This window comes from Canis lupus, chromosome 30, assembly GCF_011100685.1.
Source record: "Canis lupus familiaris isolate Mischka breed German Shepherd chromosome 30, alternate assembly UU_Cfam_GSD_1.0, whole genome shotgun sequence".
In the NCBI taxonomy this organism is placed as follows: Eukaryota; Metazoa; Chordata; class Mammalia; order Carnivora; family Canidae; genus Canis; species Canis lupus.
In genome coordinates, this window is record NC_049251.1 from 32190950 (window position 1) to 32214391 (window position 23442).

A 23442-nucleotide genomic window follows, 5' to 3' on the forward strand; every position below is an offset into this window, starting at 1 on the left:
CCTTTCAAATCACCTGGCTTCACGTGAGAATTGGGTTTGTGGTGGGGAGTAGTGGGAAAAGGAGATGGAATAACTAGATTGTGGAGGAATTCTCTCAATGTCGTGCTAGATTTTTAATGTTATGCTAGACCATGGGCACCTAATTAAGGTTCTTGATCAAGGGAATGATATGTTTACAGCCAGTAATTTGGGGTTAATTGCAAAGTGTTGGCTAATCATGTCGATCCTGTCATTTCTGGATTGGGGGCCTGAAGATACTGTATATCTTAGTAGTCATACAGAATACTGAATAAATGGCATTTTTGAAACCTTGGGTAAGTGGTTCTCAACCTTACTTTCCGTTCAAAATCAGGTGGAGAGTTTTTTAAGAATAATAAAATGTGATGTGATCCCAACCAAAGATTGATTCCATTCTTCTGGGGTAAGACCAGTGCACCAGGATTTGTTTAAAGTACCTTCATGTATTGGTATAAATACTTTTATATAAAAGTAATTATAATATGAGGCCAGATTTGAGGATCACTGCTCTAAGGTAATAATAAGTTCATTTCTTTTAGTTTTTTGGAGTGAGAGTCCCTGTATGTCCCCTTGACATAGTGGTGTGAATTGTTTCGATATTTTGTGGCCTGGAATTGAAACACACTAGATGAATTCATTTTGTCACTAAGTTTTATACAGGAACAAAAATGTAAGTGATTATTGTTGGCAAACAACTATTGATCAGGAGAAATGTTTAAATGTTTCTTGGCAGTTTTGTATTACACTTACAATCTGGTTTAGTGAGAGCTTTTATAAATAACCCTAAAGCAAAAACTCTTGATAGAAACTGGCCGTGCCTTTTTCCCCCCTCACTTCTCCCTCCCTCAAATGAATGTCAGTACTATAAAATGTGTGTTTTAGAATTATCCTCTTCTTTTCTTACTCTATCAGCAGTTTGCAATTCATAATTTATGGTAATTTTCCAGTATGAGTATATATATTCTCCAGTTGTAATACAAAATGTGGTTCAGTGTTGGATAGTGTATAACTGCACTATTGTATCCATGAATGTTAAGTTTTTATCTAGAAATGTCTAGAGTCAGAAACTCTGCCACAAATCTTAAAAATTACCTTTCACCTATTTTATTCTCAACACTGTCTTTTTTAAGTAAAAACAATTTCCCTTGAATTGGCTTCACTGAACTGTTCAGTAAAATTTGAACAATTGATGGTCTCCTTTCTTAAGAAACAAGTGTTTGAAATAAATTAGAATTTATTCTAAGTTTGTAAATTATTTTACATTTCCATGTTATGAGTCTTTCTCAGTGGTTGGTACTTTAAGGAAAACCATAAACCACTGGGACATTCTAAGAGGCGTCCTGGGAGTCAGGGAGGGACCCTGACATTGCCAGACTGTGTGGCTTCTCAGTACCTTGGTTTCTTCCTTTAAAACAAGAAAATTAGGCGGGATGAGCACTGGGTGTTATGCTAAATGTTGGCAAACTGAACTCCAATAAAAAAAATTCTTAAAAATAATAAAACAAGAAAATTAGATGAAATAATTTCTGTGGTTCCTTCAAGCTCCTCCAGCATTTTATTATAGTATTAGCAAAGAAACATGATTTTGAAGAATATAAATAGATACTGTATTTTTTAAAACTCCATTAACTAAAAAGCCCAACTTAAATATCATTTTTACTCATCATCCTCTCTGCTTATCACCTAGTATTTGAACAAGACAATTTTTCTTTCAATGGTTTCAGGGTCATTCCTTTCTCCGTTTTCTGGAAATAACCAATGTGGCCAAAATAGGGTATATAAATTAAGGGTGTTATAACTTAACTGACTTTTAAAGCCATTAATACTGACCTTTGAGACCTGGCTTTTTCCTTGGTCCCATCAATCACTTCTCTACCACCTCCCCCAATACAAAGGGTTAGGCAGATGTGGGTACAGTTTTATTCCTGGGGGTTATAGTAGTGGAGAGGAGCAAGGGGCAATGAATAGAGGAAACATCATATTTTTTCCTTTTTAAATTTCATGGTGAGTATAGTTATATTTAATTTAAAGGAGAATATATATGTGAATGTTGATTCCTTTCTGTATTTAGGTCATACTACTAGATATTACACTGGAACTTCAGAAGCAAATTATGTCTGAATTGGAAATTCTTTATAAGGTAATTTTTTCTTGGTCTTTTTTTTTTTTCCCCATAAAGCATCTTATGGTATTGGCTGGCAGTTTTTTTTTTTTTTTTAACTATTTTTTGTCTTATTTTTGTTACAGTGTGATTCATCATATATCATAGGGTTTTATGGTGCATTTTTCGTAGAAAACAGGATTTCAATATGTACAGAATTCATGGATGGTGAGTTTTCCCTATTATAATACTTTTAAAATGATTTGGGAGGTAGAGTGCTTTAAAACCTGATTCTGATATAAATGTCATGTAGAATTAAAAATAATTAAAATATACCAATAATGACCTCCTTTATACTCTAAAACATCTCAGTGTTAGAGGTTCCTGGTGTTAAATATTTAGAGCTGAGCTATAATTTCAAGAATGTAATTTCATTTACTTTTATTGAAAATTTAAATAGAACAGATTAAATGCTGGTCTAATCGGTGGTTTGATATTTGATTCTTCCATACAATCTGTCTTTACTTGCAAAACAGATGTTCTGTTCTTTTAATGTTTCAATAGCCAAAACAGATTTTCTTTTAAAGAAATCTATTAACCCAATGTCCTGTGTCTTTTAGAAAGAAATCAGTTCTTAATTGCAAGATAAGAAATTGTTTTTCAACACAGCTGTTTAGCCAAGATGTGTTTAGTTTTCTTTGGACTCCAGCCGTTTCCTTTCATATGTATTTTTCATTCAATTCTATGTTGGTAACTCTTTCTTGATCTGAAGATTTTGGCAAAATGCAGATTTCCTGGTACCCTATTCCTGAAATGATATCACCATTGTTATTTACCCATTTTAAATCAAAGCCATCTTTAGATTTTACATATTCAGTTTTTCAATGTCTAGCCCTTTAAAACTCAACATTTTTTTAATATATTTAGTTCATTTGGGGGATTCTCAGTATATTACTGAATCACCTAGTTCATGCATTGCAAGACTTTTTAACAAGCCAGTGTTGATACCTTGATAGTATAATAAGGTATATCATGTGTTCTAAATTTAGCTTCATTAAAATATGTATTTATTGAGATGGCATATTTAATCACCATAAAATTCACCATTTTAATATACAATTCAGTGGCTTTGAGTATATGCACAAGGTTGTGCAACCTCATCATCACTAATTCCAAAATATTTTCATCATCCCAGAAACCAACTCCTTAGCCACTATTCTCTCTTTCCCCTAGTCTGTGGCAACAACTAAACTATTTTCTCTCTCTAGATTTCCTTATCTTGGACTTTTTATGTAAATGGAATCATGTGTGGCCTTTGTGTCTAGCTTCTTATACTTAACATAATGTTCTTTTTTTTTAAAGATTTTATTTATTTATTCATTCATTCATTCATTCATTCATTCATTCATGAGAGACACAGAAAGAGAGACAGGCAGAGACACAGGCAGAGGGAGAAGCAGGCTCCATGCTTGGAGCCCGATGTGGGACTTGATCCTGGGTCTCTAGGATCACATCACGTGCTGGGCTGAAGTCAGTGTTAAACCCCTGAGCCACTCAGGCTGCCCCTTAACATAACATTCTTAAGATTTATCCACGTTGTAGCATGTATCAGTCCTTCATTCCTTTCTATGGCCAAATGATAATCCATTGTGTGGATGTACCACATTTCCTTCATTCATTCATCAGTTGATGGGCATTTAGGTGTTTCCACTTTTGGGCTGTTGTGAATAATGCTGCTCTGTGTGTTTGTGTACGAGTTTTTGTGTGGACATATGTTTTAAGTTCTCTTGAGTGTATATATCTAGGAGTTAAATTACTGGGTTATATGGTAACTCTATTTTTTTTGAGGAACTGCCAAACTGTTACATTCTATTTCACACCAGGTTGCCTTCAAGGCTGCAGTAACAGAGGGTTCCAATTCCTCCACATCTTTGCCAACACTTGTTATTGTGTGTCTTTTTATTATAACCTGGTGAAAAATGGTATCTCTTTAGTTTTGATTTAGATTTTCTAATGACTAATGACATGGACAATATTTCCATGTGCTTATTGGCCATGTGTATCTCTTCCTTGGAGAAATGTGTATTCAAATCCTTTGTCTTTACATGGATTACTTGTGTTTTTATTGTTGAGTTGAAAGAATTCTTTTAATATTCTGGATACTACACTCTTATCAAATGTATGATTTGCAAATATTTTCTTCCATTCTGTGAATTGTCTTTTCATTTTCTTGATAGTGCCCTTTGAAGCACAAAAGTTGTAAAATTTGGTGAAGTTCAGTTCATCTGTCTTTTCTTTGGTTATTTATGTTTTAGATACTATATATAAGAAATTATAATCCAAAGTCATGAAAATGTACACCTGTTTTCTTCTAAGAGTTTTATAATTTTCACTGTTACACTTAAGTTTCTGATCCATTTTGAGTTAATTTTTGTATATGATACAGAATCCACATCCATTCTTTTACATGTGAATATCCAGTTGTCCTAGCACCACTTGTTAAAAAGATTATTCTTTCCCATTGAATTTTCTTGGCCCTCTTGTCACAAATTTATTGACCATGAAATGCATTTCTGGGCTCTTGATTCTACTCCATTGATCTATTTGCCCATCCTTGTGGCAGTACCAGACTGTACTTGCTTGCTTTTACCTTATTATTCTAGATTATTTTAGCTTTGTAATAAGATTTTTAATTAAGCGTGAGTAAAAAAAAAAAAAAAAATTAAGCGTGAGTACTCCAACTTTATTCTTTCTCAAGATTATTTTGGCCATTCTGGGTTCCTTGCATTTTCATATGAATTTTATAATCAGCTTGCCAAAAATTTACACACCAAAAAAATCAAGCTAGGATTTTGGTACAGATTCCAGTGAATTTATTCATCAAACTGGGGAGTATTGCCAACCTAACAATATTAAGTCTTCCACTCCATGAAGACACAGTATCTTTCTATTTATTTATATCCTCTTTAATTTTTTTCAGTGATGTTATATAGGTCTCAGTGTTCAAGTTCTACATTTCTTTTGTTAAATTTATTCCTAAATATTTTTTTATTCTATTGTAAATTGAACTTTTAATTTCATTTTTGAATTGTTCATTGCTAGTGTGTAGATATATCAATGATTTTTGTATATTGATCTTGTATCCTGCTACCTTTCTAAACTTGTTTCTTAACCCTAATAGGTTTTTTAAAATTCCTTAGGGTTTTCTATATAGATCATGCCATCTGCAAATAGATCTAGTTTTACTTCTTTCTTTCCAGTCTGGATGCTTTTTCTCTTCCTTGCTTGATTATCCTGGCTACGATGTCAAATACAAGTGGTAAAAGCAGACATCTTTCTTTTGCTCCTGATCCTAGAAGGAAAGCTTTTAGTCTTTCACCATTAAGTGTGGTTTTAGCTGTGAGTTTTTAGTAGATGGCCTTTATCAGGTTGTGAAAGTCTCCTCTTCCAAGCTTATTGAATATTTTTATATTGAAAAGACATTAGATTTTATCAATTGGTTTTTCTGTATTTATTGAAATGATCATGTAGGGCACCTGGGTGGGCTAGTTGGTTAAGCATCCAATTCTTGATATCAGCTAAGGTCATGATCTCAGGGTTGTGAGATTAAACCCCACATCAGGCTCCATTCTCAGTGCTGAGTCTGCTTAAGATTCTCTCCCTCTGGGCAGCCTATGTGGCTCAGTGGTTTAGCGCCACCTTCATTCCAGGGCCTGATCCTGGAAACCCAGGATCAAGTCCCATGTCTTACTCCCTGCATGGGCCTGCTTCTCCCTCCGCCTGTGTCTCTGCCTTTCTCTCTCTCTCTCTCTCTCTCTCTCTTTTTCTCTCATGAATAAATAAAAATCTTAAAAAGATTCTCTCCTTCTTCCTTTGCCCCCCCATGTGTATGTGTGTGCACACTCTCCCTCTCTCCTCTCAAATAAATAAATCTTTTTTAAAAAAGAAATGATCATGCTTTTTAAATCCACTATCCTATAATTATGGTGTATTGCATTAATTGATTTTTGCATGGTGAACCCATCTTGTATTGCTGAGATAATTCCACTTGGACATAACGTATAATCCTTTTTATATGTTGCTGGGTTCAATTTGCTGTATATTTTTTAATTTTTATATTTATATCCTTTTTAAAAATATATTTATTTATTCGACAGAGAGAGAGAGAGAGTGCACAAGAAGGGGGAGTGGTAGGCAGAGGGAGAGGGAGGAGCAGGCTCCCTGCCTAGGAGAGAGCCCAATATGGGGCTGGATCCCAGGACCCCAGGGATCATGACCTGAGCCGAAGGCAGACACTTAACTGACTGAGCCACCCAGGCAACCCTACCTTTATATACTTAAGGAATATTGATCTACAGTATTCTTTTCTTATAATGTCATTGTCTGATTTTGGTGTCATGATAATTCTGTCCTCAAAGAGGGAGTTGGAAAGTGTTTTATCCTCTTCTAGTTTTTGAAAGAATTTGTGAAGGATTTTTGTTAATTCTTCTTTAAACATTTGTTAGAATTCACCAGTGAAGCCATTTGGTTCTGGGTTTTGTTTGTGAGTAGTTTTTATGGTCAAGTGTCCTCTGTTGCTGATTATCAGAAGTCCAAGCACTTCTGCCCACTGCATCTTAGTATGGAGTTGCCTAGGAAAACATAGTACTATGAAGCACTGATTTACCAGTGCTTTACTCACATAAAAAAAAAAGAGACATAGAAAGATTAATTTTGGTAGTGAGTGTCATTTCCTTGTGGCCAACAGCAGGTCCTTCCTGACAGTGTATGCGGGGCCTTTGACCTACACACACTCCTTGTGCTGCACCAAAAGGATCCTCCACCCAACCCCCACTCCTGTGGTGTCAGAAATGCTTATGCAGGACAAAGGAGTACACATGGAGCCTGAAACAGGGAAAGATATCCCAAAACAGGGAGGTAAACCCAGCCCAGCATATGCTATATGGGCTCTTTATCTGTTGGTAAGCAGGTGTTTTAGGCTCAAGGCCCATTCTTATGCAGCCAAGTAGGATTCGAAGAATACTGAACATTAGACTGTTTTTCTTAATAGTGTTTTTTTTTAATTGCAGTATAACACATATAACATTTATCACATTAACCATTCTTTAAGTGTGTAGTTCATCAGTATTAACTGCCATCATCTATCTCTAGAACTCTTTGCATCTTGCAAAACTAAGACTCTCTATCCATTAAACCAGTAACTCCTCACTGCTTCCAACCCCCAGCCCCTCGCAACCAACATTTGCTTTTTGTTTGCGTGAATTGGATGATTCTGGGTACTTCATTAAAGTGGAATCATACAGTATTTGTCTCTTGGGGACTGGCATGTTTCACTTTGTATAATGTCCTCAAGTTCATTCCATGCTGTTGGATGTGTCAGATTTTTTTTTTCCTTTTTAAGACTGAATAATATTTCTTTTTTTTTTTTTTTTTTTTTATCTGAATAATATTTCTAAGTAGTTTTTTGATTACCAATCAATTTCTTTACTAATTATAGGTATTCAGAATGTCAATTTCTTCTTGAGTCAGTTTTGATAGTTTGTGGCTTTCTAAAATTTGTCTGTTGCATCTAAATTTTCTAATTTGCTAATATACAGTTGTTCCTAGTATTCTTTTGTAATCATTTTTATTTCTGTAAAGTTGGTATTTTCTCTCTTTCATTCCAGATTTTAGTAATTTGAATCTTTTCTCTTTTTTTCTTGGTCAGTGTAGCTAAAAGTTGGTCAGTTTGTCTTTTTCAAAGAACCAACTTTGGTTTCTTTGATTTTTCTCTATTTTTCTATTATGTCATTTATCTCTTCTCTAATACTCATTTATTTCTTCTACTACCTTCTTGCTCTTCTTTTTCTAGTTTTTTTAAGGTGGAAAGTTATGATACTGATATGAGATCTTATTTAATGAAGGCATTTGTAGCTTATACATTTCCCTTTAAGCACTGCTTTAACTACATCCTAGAAGTTCTGATACGTTGTGTTTTCATTTTCATTTATTTTAAAGTATTTTCTAATTCCCCATAAAGGAAATCCCTTGCAATTTCTTTTTTGACCGATTTTCAGTTAGGAATATGTCATTTTCCACATTGAATGTCCTTCTGTTGTTGATTTCTAATACTCTTTTGAGGTCAGAGAACATACTTTATATGATTTCAATCCTTTTAAATTTATTGAGACTTGTTTTATGCCCTAACACTGTCTATTCTGGAGAATGTTTCGTTTGAAATAAGTCAATTGGAGAAGGACAAACATTATATGGTCTCATTCATTTGGAGAATACAAATAATAGTGAAAGGGAATAAAGGGGAAAGGAGGAAAAATAAGTGGGAAATATCAGAAAGGGAGACAGAACATGGAAGACCCCTAACTCTGGGAAACGAACTAGGGGTGGTGGGTGGGGAGGTGGGTGGGGGGTGGGAGTGACTGGATGGGGGGAACTGAGGTGGGCACCTGACAGGATGAGCACTGGGTGTTATTCTGTATGTTGGCAAATTGAACACCAATAAAAAAAATAAATTTATTATTAAAAAAAAAAAGAATGTTTCGTTTGCACCTGAGAAGACTGTTCTGCCCTTGTGGTGAGATGTTTTTTAGATGACTGTTAGGTCTAGTTGATTTACAGTGTTAAGTATTTTACTGCCTTATTGATTTTCAGTGTTCTTCTATTCATTACTGAAAGTGGGATGTTGAAGTCTTCAAGTAATATTTTTTGATTGTCTATTTCTCCCTTCACTTCAATTTATGCTTCACATATTTTGGCATTCTGTTGTTAGGTGCATAGGTGTTTTTAATTGTTATATCTTCACAATGGATTGACTCTTTTATCCTTATAAAATGCATTTATTGGGATGCCTGGGTGGCTCAGTCAGTTTAAGCATCTGCCTTTGGCTCGAGTGATGATCCCAGGGTCCTGAGGTCAAACCCCATATCGGGCTCTCTGCTCAGCAGAGAACCTACTTCTCCCTCTCCCTCTGTTCCTCCCCTGTTTACACTCTCTCTGTCAAAATAAAGAAATAAAATCTTTTAAAATGAAAAATAAATAGGGACGCCTGGTGGCTCAGTGGTTGAGCATCTGCTTTTGACTTGGGGTGTGATCCCAGGGTCCGAGATTGAGTCCCACCTCAGGCTCCTGCAGAGAGCCTGCTTCTCCCTCTGCCTATGTCTCTGCCTCTCTCTCTCTCTCTCTCTGTGTGTGTGTGTGTCTCTCTCTCTTTCTGTCTCTCATGAATAAATACTTTTTAAAAACAATAAAATAAAAAATAAATAGGATAAAAAGTGTTAATCTCTAGTCACTATATTTATCTAAAAGTCTATTTTGTCTGATATTCATATAGTCATCCCAGCTCCCTGTTGATTCTTATTTGCTTGTTGTATCTTTTACTATTGTTTTGCCTTCAAACTATTTGAGTCTTTGTTTTTTTTTTAATTTTTAATTTAATTTAATTTTATTTATGATAGGCACACAGTGAGAGAGAGAGAGAGAGGCAGAGACACAGGCAGAGAGGGAGAAGCAAGCTCCATGCACCGGGAGCCTGACGTGGGATTCGATCCCTGGTCTCCAGGATCACGCCCTGGGCCAAAGGCAGGCGCTAAACCGCTGCGCCACCCCGGGATCCCCCTATTTGAGTCTTTGAATCTAAAGTGCATCTCTTGTAGACATCATAGAGCTGGGTCATTTTTTTAATCTATTCTGCCAATCTGTCAGTGTTTAATTCATTTACATTTAGTATAATTACCAGGAGTGCCTGGGTGGTGCAGTCAGTTAAGTGTTTGACTCTTGCTTTCAGCTCAGGTTGTGATCTTGGGGTCATGAGATGGAGCCCCACATCAAGCTCTGCACTCAGTATGGAATCTGCTTGAGATTCTCTCTACTTCTCCCTCTACCCCTGCTTCTCTAAAATAATAAGTAAATCTTTAATATAATTTCTAGCAAGGTAGGATTCATATCTGTCATTTTACTACTTGTTTCAAGTCTTATATCTTTTCTCTGTTTTCTCTGTTTCTCCATTATTGCTTTATTTTATGTTAAATAGATATTTTTTAATGTATTGCTTATATTCTCATGTGGTTTCTTTTACTATATTTTTTGAGTTATATTTTTGAATTTCCTAGAGATTATAGTTAACATTTTAACTTGTAACAATTTAGTTCAGATTGATACCAACTTTTTTTCAAGTATATAAAAACGTTGCTCCTTTATAGCTACATTCTTTCCCTCTCCTTTGTGCTGTTGTCATATGTTACATCTTTATAAGTTGTGTACTTCTTAACACAGATTTATACCTATTGCTTTATGCAGTTCTGTTTTAAATCAAATAGAAAAAGACTTATAAACAGGAAATACATTTATCCTGTCTTTTATATTTACCTATGTAGTAACCTTTATCAGTGTACTTTATTTCTTCATCTAGATTTGAGTTACTACCTAGTAACTTTCCTCTGAAATTTGAAGGGTTCCCTTTTATTTCTTAAAAGATTTTATTTATTTATTAGAGAGAGAGAGCAGGAGGAAGAACAGAGGAAACAAGGGGGGAGAGAGAATGAGAGAGAGAGAATCTCTAGCAGACACTGCACTGAGCGCAGAGCCCTATGTGGGATTCGATCTCACAACCCTGAGATCATAACCTGAGCCAAAACCAAGAGTCAGACACTTAACCAACTGAGCCACTCAGGTGCCCCAAAGATTACACATTTTTAATACTTTAAGTCCTTACCTTAAAACATTCACTTTACAGCCCAAATATAACTGTCTTTTTTGAGACAACTCCTTTCTAGGCTGAGCTGCCTAAAGCCTGTCTCTTTAACTACTGCTTGGCAACTTCCCTTTACTCCATGTAATGAGTCCCTGAACAATAAAATTTCCTGCTTTTCGTATTTTGTTCTCCAGTTCTCATCTCTGTGCTATTTACCACATCAACTGTCCTAAAATTTTATTAACTTTTCCAGATCTGACCTCCTCCTTTCACCTTCAGAGATAATATAGAGTTTCAGGTATGAGCTCTCACAGTTCCTTGTGCATCCACCTGTAGCTTAGCCACACGTGCCCCTTCCTGATTGTCCTTGTACGTGAAGTGCTTCATAAGGTCAGTCCCTCCACATGTACGTCCACTTGGTAGAGTTCTCTCCATCAATCTCCCTCTCTCTTTTGGTTCTTCATTTTCTCTGGTACAGCAAAATGTACCCCAAAAATATATAGACCAAAAACTATGTACCACTGTCTATCATTTCTTCTTTTCCCTTCCCATTGCAGTTAAACTTCTTGACAACTTTCTCCCAACCCTGAGATTGTTCCTTTAGTGTAAATTCTCACTATTTTAATCTCATATTAGTCCTTTATTTCCAAATACTTACTGAGCATTTTCCTATAGACACTGTTCTAAACCTGGGACTTAATTCCTGTCATTATAGCACTTAAATTTTAAAAGGGGAGGCTCAGAAGAAACACACAGTACACTCTCCAAGAGGGATATCTTGTTAGAACATAAAGCATGGCAGGGATGCTATGGGATGACTATGGGAGAGGAGGAGCTACAGAGGATGGTCAGGGATAGCTTTGTCATGGGATTGACATTTTAGCAGAGACTTTAATGTCAATGAGCCACTCAGCAAAGGTCATGGGGAAATGCACCAAGGTGGGAGCAGGCTTGGTATACTCAAGGCCCTACCAGAGTGACTAGCAAGTGATGAGAGGCCCTGGGGCCAAGCAGGGGGCCAGAGAAGTAAGTGGAAACGAGATCGTATAGGCTATGTAAGGAAGTTGTGTTTCCATCTGAATTGGGATGTCAACGGAAATTCAAGGAAGGGAGTGATGTGATATGCCGTCTCATTGAGTAAAACACAAATTCGTTGAATAAAACACAAACTCCTCAGAAATGCTCAAATATAGCATCTCAGAATATATGCCCATGTTTTGAAATTTCCATCTTGGGAATAAATTTTTTTCCCCAAAACCCACATTGTAGAGAAAGAAAGGGAGAATCAAGTATTCCCTTGAGTACTTGAAAGAAAAGGCTCTTTGTTCTTTCAACTAACAGAGGCTAAAAGAGCTTCTTCTGAAATTTTTGCTTATGGTTCAGATTTTAATTTTATTGGTATTGATAATACTATTAATAATACTAATTTAAGGATAATTTTGAGATGAATATGACAGTATTGTTGCTTCTCATTCATTTATATATATTTGTGTGTATCCTACCTGCAAGACACTACCTTATATTTTAGCCTTGTATTAGATTAAGTGCAGACCTTATGCCATGAATCCTTTTAGCTTAGTTACAGGAGAATGATAGCTCTAATTCAAGAGAAGTGTAGAGTTTGGCAGTTGAGATTTTTTTTTTTTTTTTTTTTTTTTTTTTTTTTTTTTGCTAATCTATTAGCACTCTTCTTCCTGGTTCCAATGTTGGATGGTGGCATGCAATGAAATGACTGGTTAGGGGTGATCTGAGGCTAGGGAAGAGAGAAGTGACAGGCCACAGAGAGGAAACCAGTGACGTCCCCTTACAACCATGAATAAAAGGTTCAAATCAACGTGCAACATAGAAATTAGTTTCTAAATGCCTTGAATACCATTTCTCAGCTAAGATTAACTATCTGAGTGTGTAAGGGTAATATCACATTACATTAAACTGTAAAAAAGTTCACATGTGATTCTCAAGCTCTATGATGTTACAGGGAAACCTTTTAAATGTTTGGGTTCAAAGACTGAGACCTTTCCTGAGCTCTACCATCAACTGACTCATGGCTGTGACTAGAAAACTTATCTTTCTGGGACTGAGTTTCCTCCGTAGCATTAATGTTGGATGATTTGAAGAGTCTAAGAATTATCTTTTTGGGCTAGGCCTGTAGGGTAGAAATGATAGTAAAACTCAGTGATAATTCAACTGAAAACTCTCATTTTTAGCCTAAGAATAATTTAATCACACAAAGAGAACTTATTAAACTAAATAGAAACTCTTGATTCTGAGTGGATCTGACGGTGATCTCTAATGACTATGTCAAGGACAGGATGAATGTGATGACACAAAGCCAGTACATAAAGCTTTACCCATGTAGATGGCTAAGGAGAGTGGAATATAACTGACAGTAAATGGATTTTTGCCTCAAAATGAAATTCTTTTTTGGCTTGTTCTACCAATAAAGATAGTAATGTAATCTTTGGCTTTTCCATTTAGCTTGTTGTCTATTGATTGTCTGTTTGGTTAATTAAACTCTGATTTATATCTTATGTAAAAAAAAAATCTCCTCTTAGGACTTCTTACTAGTATATGTGAATGGATCTGCACCTCCGACTTTTGAGCCACTCAACCTTCCTTTCCCTTCACAAGGGATTGGTCCGATACACTGTATTTGTCGGTCTTCCAAATACCAGCATGTAAAGCTTGATCTTCTTGAGACTGTTTATCTTGGCAATTTGCTAATTCATTTGAAAGATCAATGAGAACATGAAAGGTTCTCTTATCATATTTTCACTTTTATTGCATCTATAATAAAAATGTTATTTTAGTAAATAAAGATGGCTCAGTTCATTGCAGAGGTGTTTTTTTTTTTTTTCCATTATCTTCAGGTAGCACCCAGAGCCAAAGCCAAAGCATATGAAGTTAAGTCACACTGTGGTTTTTCCAGCTTCTTTTAAGAATCTGGAAGCTACAAGTCCGAGTTACCTAAAGAAGTGATCATTTTTCTGATAAATACAAAGTCAGTAGCTTTATAGATAGGCAATATATATAATTCATTTTTAAAAAACATTTAATTTATTCATTCCTGAGAGAGAGAGAGAGAGGCAGAGACACAGGCAGAGGGAGAAGCAAGCTCCTCACAAGGAGCCCAATGTGGGACTTGATCCCGGACCCCAGGATCGTGCCCTGAGCCAAAGGCAGATGCTCAACCGCTGAGCCACCCAGGTGTCCCTATAATTCATTTCTATAGGAAAAAATATTTTTTCTGATACTCATAGGAGAACTTGTCATATAAAAATATTTATATTTGTAAAATATGCATCACTTTAAACAAGTAACATGCTCCATTTTAGTATCACATGAGACATACTTATAAATCATCCAGTAGTAAAGTAGTTAAATATGAATTTTTAACTTCTGATTGAAATGGAAATTATTTCTCAAATATCCTGGATAATTCCCTTATAGAACTGAAAGACTAGGGGTACCTAGGTGGCTCAGTCACTTAAGCATCTGCCTTCGGCTCAGGTCATGATTCTGGGGTCCTGGGATCAAGCCTTGCATCACATTAGGCTTCCTGTACAGTGGGGAGCCTGCTTCTCCCTTTCCCTCTGCCCCTTCCCTCTCATGCTCCCATGCATATTTGCTCATATTCACGCTCTCTCTCTCTCTCTCTCTCCCTCTTTCTCTCTCTCTCTCATGTGCTCTCTGTCAAATAAATAAATAAAATCTTAAAAAAATGGAAAGACTACACCTCAATTTGACTCAAAGAAGGGTTATTACATATTGTTAAATAGCTCTCATATAATTTTATCATTAGTATGAGTGAAGTAGTGATACTTTGCATGTCTTTCTGAAATTCTTATATTACCTGTGTGAGATTGAAAACGTAACAACCAAAAAAAATTTTTTTTAATAAAAAAAAAAAAGAAAATGTAACAACCATACCCAAATTTACACCTCCAAGTGAATATTCGTTCCTTTAAAATAGCTAGCTGGGAAAGCTGTTAAATTATTTCAATGATGTTACTGTTGGTATGGTCTCTTCTTTTGAAACTCCTTTCAGAGCAACTATACCTATTGGTGAAGTTCAAGGGGATTTTAATTTATCTGTTTATTCATTTGACAGATATTTATCAAATAGCAACTATCTGCTAGTTATCCTTATTTCTAGATTGATGAAAACTTAAAACCAACAAGCAACATGCCCCTGGCCTTCTGTTTACAGTCTAATGGTTTTAGTTTGTGGAACTGCTAAAAACTGGATTTGGTAAAGATGAAGGATGTTAGTGAATACCATTTTAGTGAAAGATCTTATGCTGCAAGGAGATTGGTTTTTCTTTTTTACTTAGTAAAATGGTTTTCAAAGTGGTATCAAAAAGAATTTTTAAAACAAAATTCAAACCATTTTGAACTCTTAAAGTATCTTTGGAATAGACTGATTGCTTGTCTTGGTACTTAATTTGAAGAATAACATTCATTTAGATAGTTGTTAATATTACTATTTTACTTTTTTAGCTTTTTAATGTATATTTTGGATCTTATATTAGCCACATTTTGTTTGGTTAATATGAAAATTCTAAGACAGAGTCCTGGATTATATTTGAGAAAACTGTTACACAAGGTAGCTACTTAAATAGGGTTGACCTCTTGATCTTTAGTTTTGTGTATATATTTAATTTTACATAAAGTGCAGAGGCATGGCCTGCCCTTGACTAGTTTCTTTCAGTTTGTGCATGTATGTGATTATACACCTGGAAATAAAATGGAAATACCTAGTTATGCTTCATCTGGAAGTATGATATTATGTCATAATAAAATTGGACTAAAAACCAATTCTACCCTTGACATCCAATGCACAGTGTAAAAAGAAGAGAAGAAAAAAAAATTCTCACAGAGAATACACAGAGGAGGAGCCCAATGCAGTATTGTGGTGGTTTTATTTATAATAATCCAACATATCTGTCTCTACAGGGGGATCCTTGGATGTATATAGAAAAATTCCAGAGCATGTCCTTGGAAGAATTGCAATAGCAGTGAGTATATATGGCTTCAACCTTATAAATTTTGGGTGATTTAATCCTTCTAGTCAAGTCTATTCTCCTTATATCCTCAGGATGTTTTCTTTTTCTTCAATCCTTATTGACCTCCAGGGCCTTCTCTCTCTCTCTCTTTTTTAAGATTATTTATTTATGTATTTGAGAGAATGAGAGTGTAAGAGCATGAGCCAAGGGGGAGGGGCAGACAGAGAAGGAGACCAGGTTCCCCACTCAGCGGGGAGCCCCACACCAGTCTTGATCCCAGGATCCCAAAATCATGACCTGAGCCGAAGGTACATGCTTAGCCAACTGAGCCACCCAGGCACCGCTGACAGGGCCTTCTTAACTCTCTTGTCATTTTTGCTTTTTCTTGTTTTCATAGACCAACCCACAATAATAACATAATCACATGACATGCTTCAGACTTACGGGTTCTGTGACCTATTTTATTTTCATGTGTATACTGACCTTAGTACACTTGTTAACCAGTAAAATTTCCAGGTTCTTCAACAAGGAAACAGTTTGGGGGACATTTTGTAGTTATAGGCATATGATTAGAAAATACATTTCAAGTCCAAATTGTTAGAATAAAACTATTTATAAAAAACACTACTTTATTTTTAAAGATTTTTGCATACTTTTTGTGTTCTTGGTTTTTCGTTTTTTCACCAACTATACCTAGGAATTTATTCCCTTTGTGATTAAAAGCAGTTTTTCTGTTTTCTAAATTCACACATAAATCGATGAAATAACTAAACTGACATTACTATAAGCTCCACATTTGAAATTTGGAATAATATAGGCTAAACAACATTTGAGAAAAGTCATGGGGTGGTGTAATAGTAAACAGTTGCTAAACTAAAGGCTCTCTGATAACTTAAGCAGTCTAATGCAGAACAAAGAGATTATATCATGTACCATTTAATTAAATGGCTGCTTTTCGCATTCATTATACATCAAACTGACAACTCAAATCCTTTAATCCAACATGGACACTTATTTAGTCTTAGTTCATTGTAATTCACAGCTTTCCTTTTTTCTTTCTAATTACTAGTGTGAACTGCCCAGGGTGATGAGAACTTTCTTTTCTGATGCTATTGCTAAGTAGCTTCTAATCTACATGTTTAGGTAGATGAGTTTAGTATGAAATTTGAGTACCTAAGTCACTATTTTAGATGAAAATAAAAATGTTTCATTTCCTCTTTTAATCTCAGAGGGGAATGAATGCTTTGTGGCTTTTGGCAGTTCTTGGCTCTAAAGTTTAATAACACGTATAATAAAGGGCAAAAAAAGGCAAGGATACCAATTGAAAAAGAAAAAAGTATATGAGTTCTATATACTCAATTATGTGTTGAACTTGGCTAAAATAGGAATCTGCCTTCTTCAGTTAGAGAAGCATGTTCTTCCTAGACTTCATAAATCTTACCTCCCTCTTGTATAGGGCATCCACACAAGGCCATTGGTCTTTTCAATTCTACTGGAATGAGAAGCCTGCAAAGTGAATGGAGTCAGCAAAAAATAATAATAATAATAATCTGGCTTCAAATACTGTGGTTACCTATTGGGTAATCAAAAATATGACAGAAATTATTTTACTGAAAGGCACTTATAAAATAAGTGCTAGCCCAAAGCATTGTTTACATTTGCCCTTACATTTTTAAAAATTAGGGTTTTTTCCCCCCTAAAATGTGTCCAGTTTCTTTAGCTTTTATGGCTCATCAGGTCATAGTAATGAAAACTGCCTGTGGCCAGAGTAAAAGAAATGCTTTTGATAATTTTGCTCTTCATCTGCCACTTTTTATAAACTCTGCTGGGGTCTAAGCTTGTATAATGCCTCCAAAGCATATTTTTAAAAAGTAATTTGATTAGGCTACAAACTTGGATAATCCTTTGTTGCAGCTCACACACACAAATGGAAGGATTCCCCCAATCAAAATAAGACTAGCAAATTGATGGTTTGTAGGTCATGGTTTGCAGCATAAATATTCTCGCAGCCTGACTGAGTTTCCAGTATCCTTAGTTGTCTTTCTTCTACTGTTCTGAAGACAGATCTGCATTGTTCCCTTGAGTTCCCTCTACGAGGCTGAGAAAGCACATGGGTGCTCTTTGCCATGTCAGAAGCAACAGAATCAGATGAACAAGGAGAGAAATAGGTGTTTATTAAATACCTCCTTGTGCCAATTGTTGATTGTTTTATGTGTAAATATTGTATCATTTAGTCTTTATAGAAAACTCTGTAAATTGTAGGTTATTGATCATATTTTATACATGTGCAAGATGAAGTGTAGGACAGTTCAAGTTATCTATAACTAATCAGTAAAGATTTAAACCCAGTGCTGTTTCACCCCAGGCCTCATGCTCTTTCACTGTGCTTTCCTAAGAGGATGAAAAAAAAGGAGAGGAAGGGCTGAAAAGGAGAACAGGGTTAAAGAGAAAAAAATAAAGAGAAAAGAAAGAGAAATATATGAGAAAGGAGTGGAGTGACACATACAATTGCTTCAGATTCTTTTCATGTCTTAGAATCATATCTAGGCATCTATCTCTTCCTCCCAAAGTTAGCTTTATTTTCCGGGTTCCAATAATCTAGCATGCTGCAGATGCCCAAAGATCCAAGGTTTGTTACAGGATGGACCCCTGTCAGCCTGTATGATATGCTGTTCAAATTTTCTCTTGTAGGATATATGGCAAGAGAATATTTTTCTAGGAAAAAAAAATTCACATAAATTGGCTGATTTCAGCCTTCCAACTTGCTCAGTGATTTTTACCTGCTTCTATTTGAACATGGTCTCCTAGAAAGAGGAATGCCTTTCTGCCATTCCCTGCCATCCTGGTGCATTTTATTTTTCCTTTCATTTCTGAAGCAATGACACTGTGTACTGTATTTTGAGTGCTAATGTTGATTGAAGTTGTCCCTGAAAGGATGTGCACTTGACATGTCAAGGAGTGAGTGATTGACAGCAGATATAAGTACTTTTAGTGTCAAGGCTTTGTCAAGTTATTGTTGTGAAACCTGACCTACTGAATACCAATAATATCCTCTAGAATTTCAATGGACAGATTTCTAGCCCCCTGTACACTGCTTTTTATATGCTTCTAAAGGAAAATGTAGTCTATATTGACAAAGTTGGAAGAATAATACATTCTTTTTGAAGCTCTAATAAGATTCATAATTTTAGTAAGTATCATGAAATCAGTATTTGGTTTTACTTTTTTTCTGCCGGATTATCTGAATATATCAATTGCCTTCCCTTCATGTGTTTTCTGGCTATTCCTTTTTTCTGGGACCAATTTTTAGTGGTGAACCATCTTTAATGGGAAGGTTGTATAATATGCAACTAAGCTCCTAACTTGAGAAGTTTAACCCTATTTCCAGAACTCAGCGGTGGTTACTTCTATGCTAAATAAGATGGCCTCCTCCTACTACTCAAAGAGTACATTGTTTTCATTATTGTTGTTATTTTTTTATATTGTTGTTATTTTTGTAAACATTTAAGGAAATGCTTTTGCCTGTTGGTTGTCATTATTACTATTATGATATTTTCTCTTTTTTTCCTACTGTCTTACTGTCCAGAACAATGTGTTTAATTGAAATGTCACTTATTCCAAATCCTGGAAGAAATAATCTGCTATAAAAATGGATTCGGTTCTCTTAAAACAGACAAACTTACCGTGGAAGTGTTCATAACTTACTAGCAGATATTTCAGGAGAATATCCCCCTCTAAGAAAACAATTAGAATGTTAATTTCTGCTGAACATGAATTGATATATATTTTACCTTTTTCTAGATCTTTAGTATTTGGAAATTTTTTTATCCCTTTGCATTTCTGTTTTTAGTATTGCTCTTAGTCTTTCTTGATCAACTAAAATCCTTTCATATTTAGCCCCAATCATCTTTTCATCATTTTCAAAATATGTATAATGGTAGGTTTCCTTATTTTTATAGTCTTGACTCTCCTAAAATTTTCTATAATGGTGGGTACTTTTAAATTCTTGAGTGATAGTGGTTCATTCATTGTATCTGATATTAAATTATGAATAGTCAGCCCTGAAATTGATATGTTCATACTCATGCACATACAGGGTCAGTAGGTGTGAATAAAAACACATGCACCCCCTTTTACAACCATTTCTATAAAAAGATTGCTAAAGCATTTAGTGATTAAACTTCCCACATAAAAGGCAGCACTTGTACCCATGTACTTAGGGTCTTAGAAACATCTTTTTTTCAGAATCTTATTTGACTAATTACTCTTAACATAAGCTGTTCAATCAAAACTCCAATCTTATTTGAATGTTTGTATTTTCTCACTTTCTTTTCTTTCTTTTTTTTTTTTTTTAGAAATTTTATTTTATTTTATTTAAAAGATTTTATTTATTTATTCATGAGAGACACAGAGAGACAGAGAGACAGAAACACTGGCAGAGGGAGAAGCAGGCTCCATGCAGGGAGCCCAGTGTGGGACCCGATCCAGGATCGGGATTCTGGGATCACGCTCTGAGCCTTTCAAAGGCAGATGCTCAACCACTGAGCCACCCAGGTGTCCCTCTCACTTTATTTTCTTGACCTGCCCTTTAAGCATCTTGCATCCGCCAGACTGGCTTGTAAGGCTAATCATCTTGATATACTGATGATATACTTGATATACTACTTGAGTATCATTTAAAACATTTTTTTGGAAACTTTTTAAAAAATTATTTTAAATTTACAGAGAAGTTGTGAGATGCTTCCTCCAGATGCCCCAGTTATTAACAGTTAACTACATTTGGTTAAAAAAATATATATATATACGTATTTTTTTACATAAATATACATTACACACACACACACACACACACACACACACACCGACACATACACATATGTATTCTTTTCCTGAAACCTTTGAGGGTAAGTTGCAGATATGGCACTTTACCCCTAAATACTTCAGCTATATATTTCCTAAGAACAAGGACATTCTCTCACATCATCACTGTATACTGATCAAAATCAGGAAATTAGCATTGATTGGTACAAAACTATTATCTAATCAGCAGTCCTAACTCAGATTTTGCCAGTTGTCCAGTAATAATACCCTTTCTAGACCAAAAGAATAAAAATCTCTGGTCCAGCATTCAGTCTAGGATTACACATTGTATTTAGTTGTCACATCTCTGGTCTCTTTTAACCCAGAGCAGTCTCAGTGTTTCTATGTCTTTCCTGACCTTCCTTGATCTTTTTGAAGAGTACGAGGCCCCAGCACTTGGACTGTATATTTTTACCTTGGCCTGAACACTTTCGTCTCTTTCCTTCACATCATTTGAATCTGTTACTTAGAGCTCAGCACTTCAGTAAAGTCTTCCTGATTATGGGCAAGAAAAGCCATCTCTGTTCCACCCATTGCCTTCATTCATTAACTTTCAAAAAAATGTCTTTCTTAATCATAAATATCATGACTTTAAAAAAAATCCACATTCAGAAGTATAGAAAAGGAAAGCCTTTCCTCCCTGCCCACACCACCAACTGAAGATGTAGTAGATGTACTTCTAGGTCATCTTACATGCATAGACATTCATTTTTTTCATTTACCATGCTTTAGCTTCAGGACACTCTAAGCCCACAAAAGGAAGGGGGGCTGTAGCTTATACACTTGACATCCTCAAAGAGCCTGGTGCAGAAATGGGAGACATTCAATAAATGCATATTGGGGTTTTCAGAGTTTTAAATGAAAAACTGTGGTTGATAATGATTATGTGTATAAATGTGGAAAGTTCCTGATAAAAATCATCATTGTGCTGTTTCTCTTTCTTAAATTTAGGTTGTTAAAGGCCTTACCTACTTGTGGAGTTTAAAGATTTTACATAGAGGTACGTACTGTGCTTATGAGTTCTGACTTAATTGTGAGGTTGGGTGGGGAGCTCTCCAGACACTTTGATTTTTAAATAAAATAAATGATCTGATATTTAAGCCAACTGATATATTTGGTAGTCAAAAAGATGGCTGCCTTATCAATGTTTTTCTTATTTTCTCTTTCAGCTGCTCTGATTTAGATTATGAGCATAGTATTTTTGTGGGTACCAAACATGTAAAAAGATATTTCATAGTATTTGAAAGTGACGGGATCTTATTCTAATCTCTAACTCTAGTTATTGCAAAGCCTTCATTTTCTATACAAGTGCATCCCTTCCTCTTATTAACACTCCAGGTATCACCAGATGCTGTTCCTTAAGAGATGGCTTCACCTACCTTGAAAGTAAAACTTTAAATAAGGAATCAGTGAATGCATCAGAAATTAGTTCCCCGGTCTGTTAACAGAACACAGGAGAAAAATAATCAGATAACTGTTGAATGTTGTAGAAGGAACCCACCTCTGTATTTCCAGCGTTCCCAAAATGTCTGAATTCATTTGGAGCAAATTATTAAATGAGAAACATGACTAGAGCAAAACAACTTTAGAGCCTCATATCACTAACAGTACTGTTTAATTTTACACATCTGTTTAGTCCCGCTTTATGCACATTTGGGGAATGCAACAGCATACACATTAGATGTGATTAAAGGAAAGATTTTTTTTTTTTTTTTTTTAAGGTATAGGCTTTGCGAGAGGAAACAATGGATGCTTTTAATTGTATCACATCTGTCACTAAGGGTTGTTTTTGTTTTGGTTGTTTTAATATCCTAGTGATTTCAGATTTCTTCTTAAATCCCTCATCCTCTTTTGAAGAGGGTGTGTAGATTTTGACAAGTAAAACTTGCAGCTCTTGAAGGTGTTTATGCAGATTAAATAGAATAATAAACGAAAATTTCTCGTAAAGCTAGTCCCATCTATCTCTAGAGTATAGTTGGTGCAAAATGTAGACATGCAGGGTGGGTGAGCTGAGTGTTACTTAGTGTTAGTGTTACTTAGTGTTACTCTTCCTGGGAAGAAATCATCATGTGAACACATCTGGTGGGTAAGAAAACCAATGGAGCATTTTCACCACCAAGGTTAAGAGAGAATGGTATTTAACATAATATGACCTATATTGCTTCTAGTCCTTGTACTCCCACCTCCCCACACTCACCCACTCATAAAGTGGTAATAGCCATTTTAATAGCAGTTAACACACTGGTCAGTTGTTGTCATTTTATTGACTTTTATGGACATCTGCTATCCATTTGACAAAGGAACCCGAGGAAGGCATCAATTCTCAATAGCAAAGCCTTCATTAAAAGGACCTTGCCATGGAAATGCAGACATTACTGTTAAAGTGATCCTTAGGATCATCCTATATTCTAGGCATATAGCATACTTCTGGCTTATAGTGAAGTCTTCCTAGCCATAACTTTCTGTGAGCAATCTTAGTAGTAGTAAGAATTATAGTGATAGGGAAATACTGTTTAGTTGTTCTGCAGTCATCTTCGTTTTTTCTTCTTTGCAATCACTGATTTTAGTTTTACTGTTTGTTTTGGAGAAATAATTGAATTTTTCTTTGAAATGGGATCTTGATAGGCATATTTCAAATGGACTTATGCCTAGGATCTAAAAATAAAGTCTAAGGTGTATATCAGATTCCCAGAACAAGCATCTGTAATCACATGGGCAAGCGTGGTTGACCAGAGCCTCTCAGAGGTCCTCCCCGCTCTGGATGCAACTTG

The 23442-nt window shown here is 35.4% G+C and overlaps 1 protein-coding gene across 9 annotated transcripts in view; it reads left to right on the forward strand.

Annotated features, from left to right (window-relative positions):
• MAP2K5 (mitogen-activated protein kinase kinase 5) overlaps window positions 1–23442 on the forward strand; it is a 256636-nt gene that overhangs the window by 94537 nt on the left and 138657 nt on the right. For all 9 annotated transcript variants that reach the window (XM_038580797.1, XM_038580795.1, XM_038580798.1 and 6 more), the window contains 4 exons: window positions 2090–2158; window positions 2266–2347; window positions 15762–15823; window positions 21623–21671. In XM_038580797.1, the coding sequence (XP_038436725.1) occupies window positions 2090–2158; window positions 2266–2347; window positions 15762–15823; window positions 21623–21671 (262 nt within the window). The remainder of the gene's footprint in view (window positions 1–2089; window positions 2159–2265; window positions 2348–15761; window positions 15824–21622; window positions 21672–23442) is intronic.